Below are 1,395 nucleotides of genomic sequence, written 5' to 3'. Positions count from 1 at the left end.
ATGGGGGGGAACCAGTCATGGGTCACAGAGTTTGTGCTGCTGGGATTCCAGCTCAGTTCAGAGACAGAAGTTCTCCTCTTCTGGGTCCTATCCCTGCTCTACACCTTCAGTCTGTTGGCAAACGGAATGATATTTGCTCTCATCTGTCTGGACCAGAGACTACACACCCCCATGTACTTCTTCCTCTCCCACCTAGCCATCATTGACGTGTCTTATGCGTCCAACAATGTCCCCACGATGCTGTCAAACTTAGTGACCCAGAATAGAGCCATCTCCTTTGTTTCTTGCATCATGCAGACATTTTTGTATCTAGCATTTGCTCACACAGAGTGTCTGATATTGGTGGCAATGTCCTATGATCGGTATGTGGCCATCTGCCACCCCCTCCAGTACACGATCATCATGAGCTGGAGTGTGTGCACAGTCCTGGCAACCACATCCTGGTCCTGTGGATTTGTCCTGGCTCTGATACATGTGCTTCTCCTTCTAAGACTGCCGTTCTGTGGGCCCCAGAAAATAAACCACTTCTTTTGTGAGCTCTTGTCTGTCCTCAGGCTGGCCTGTGCTGACACCTGGCTCAACAAAGTGGTCATCATCACTGATTCTGTCTTCCTCTTACTGTGGCCCCTCTGCTTGGTGCTAGTTTCCTACATACACATCCTCTTGGCCATCCTGAAGATCCAGTCTGGGGAGGGACGCAGAAAGGCCTTCTCCACATGCTCCTCCCACCTCTGTGTGGTCGGACTCTTCTTTGGTTTTGCCATGGTGGTTTATATGGTCCCTGACTCTAATCAACGAGAGGAGAAAGAAAAAATTCTGGCCCTGTTCTACAATCTCTTTAACCCACTGCTGAACCCCCTCATCTACAGCCTGAGGAATGCTCAGGTGAAGGAGGCCTTCTGTAGGGCACTGCAGGTGAGGTCCAGGTGAAGGGAAAACTCAGGTAATTCACCCAATTAGAAGTTTCATATACAAACAATAATTGTTCAAATTCTATCTCTGAAAATAGAATAAACTTCCATGGAAGAACTTAGCTTTTAGAGTTGAAATGGGACAACTAACTTATTAAAATTTTTTGTATTTCTTTTTATAAAAGTCAATTCTCATATTCTCAAGCCAGGAATATTACACGGAGAAGAAATTGAATGTGGGGAAATTGTATCAACACACTTCTCTTGCTTATGTACTTAGATATTTGACTTCTTACCACCTTGTGGTAGTTGGAAACAGCACAGTCAAAGTAATGCCCTGTGATACTCCTTCTGAAGTGGACTGATTTTAATACAGAAAATAATGCAGAGTTTTATGAATGAGCCTCACCAGTGTGTGGCCAATGCAGTGAAAGGATAAAGAAATTCTAAATTCGTTATTGAAATAGTTTAGTAGGAGAAGGAA

At 44.6% G+C, this 1,395-nt stretch overlaps 1 protein-coding gene across 1 annotated transcript; it reads left to right on the top strand.

Moving 5' to 3' along the window:
- Positions 1–930, top strand: LOC118987895 (olfactory receptor 2A2-like). Its single transcript, XM_037047241.1, has one exon. It carries the CDS (start codon positions 1–3, stop codon positions 928–930), a length of 930 nt encoding a protein of 309 aa, XP_036903136.1.
- The last annotated feature ends 465 nt before the right edge of the window (positions 931–1,395 follow it).

This window comes from Sturnira hondurensis, unplaced genomic scaffold (assembly GCF_014824575.4).
Source record: "Sturnira hondurensis isolate 20B ecotype Veracruz unplaced genomic scaffold, ASM1482457v3 Scaffold0005493, whole genome shotgun sequence".
NCBI classification, from domain to species: Eukaryota; Metazoa; Chordata; class Mammalia; order Chiroptera; family Phyllostomidae; genus Sturnira; species Sturnira hondurensis.
The sequence above is the reverse complement of the archived record's forward strand: the minus strand, read 5'-3'. Positions and strand labels throughout refer to the sequence as shown.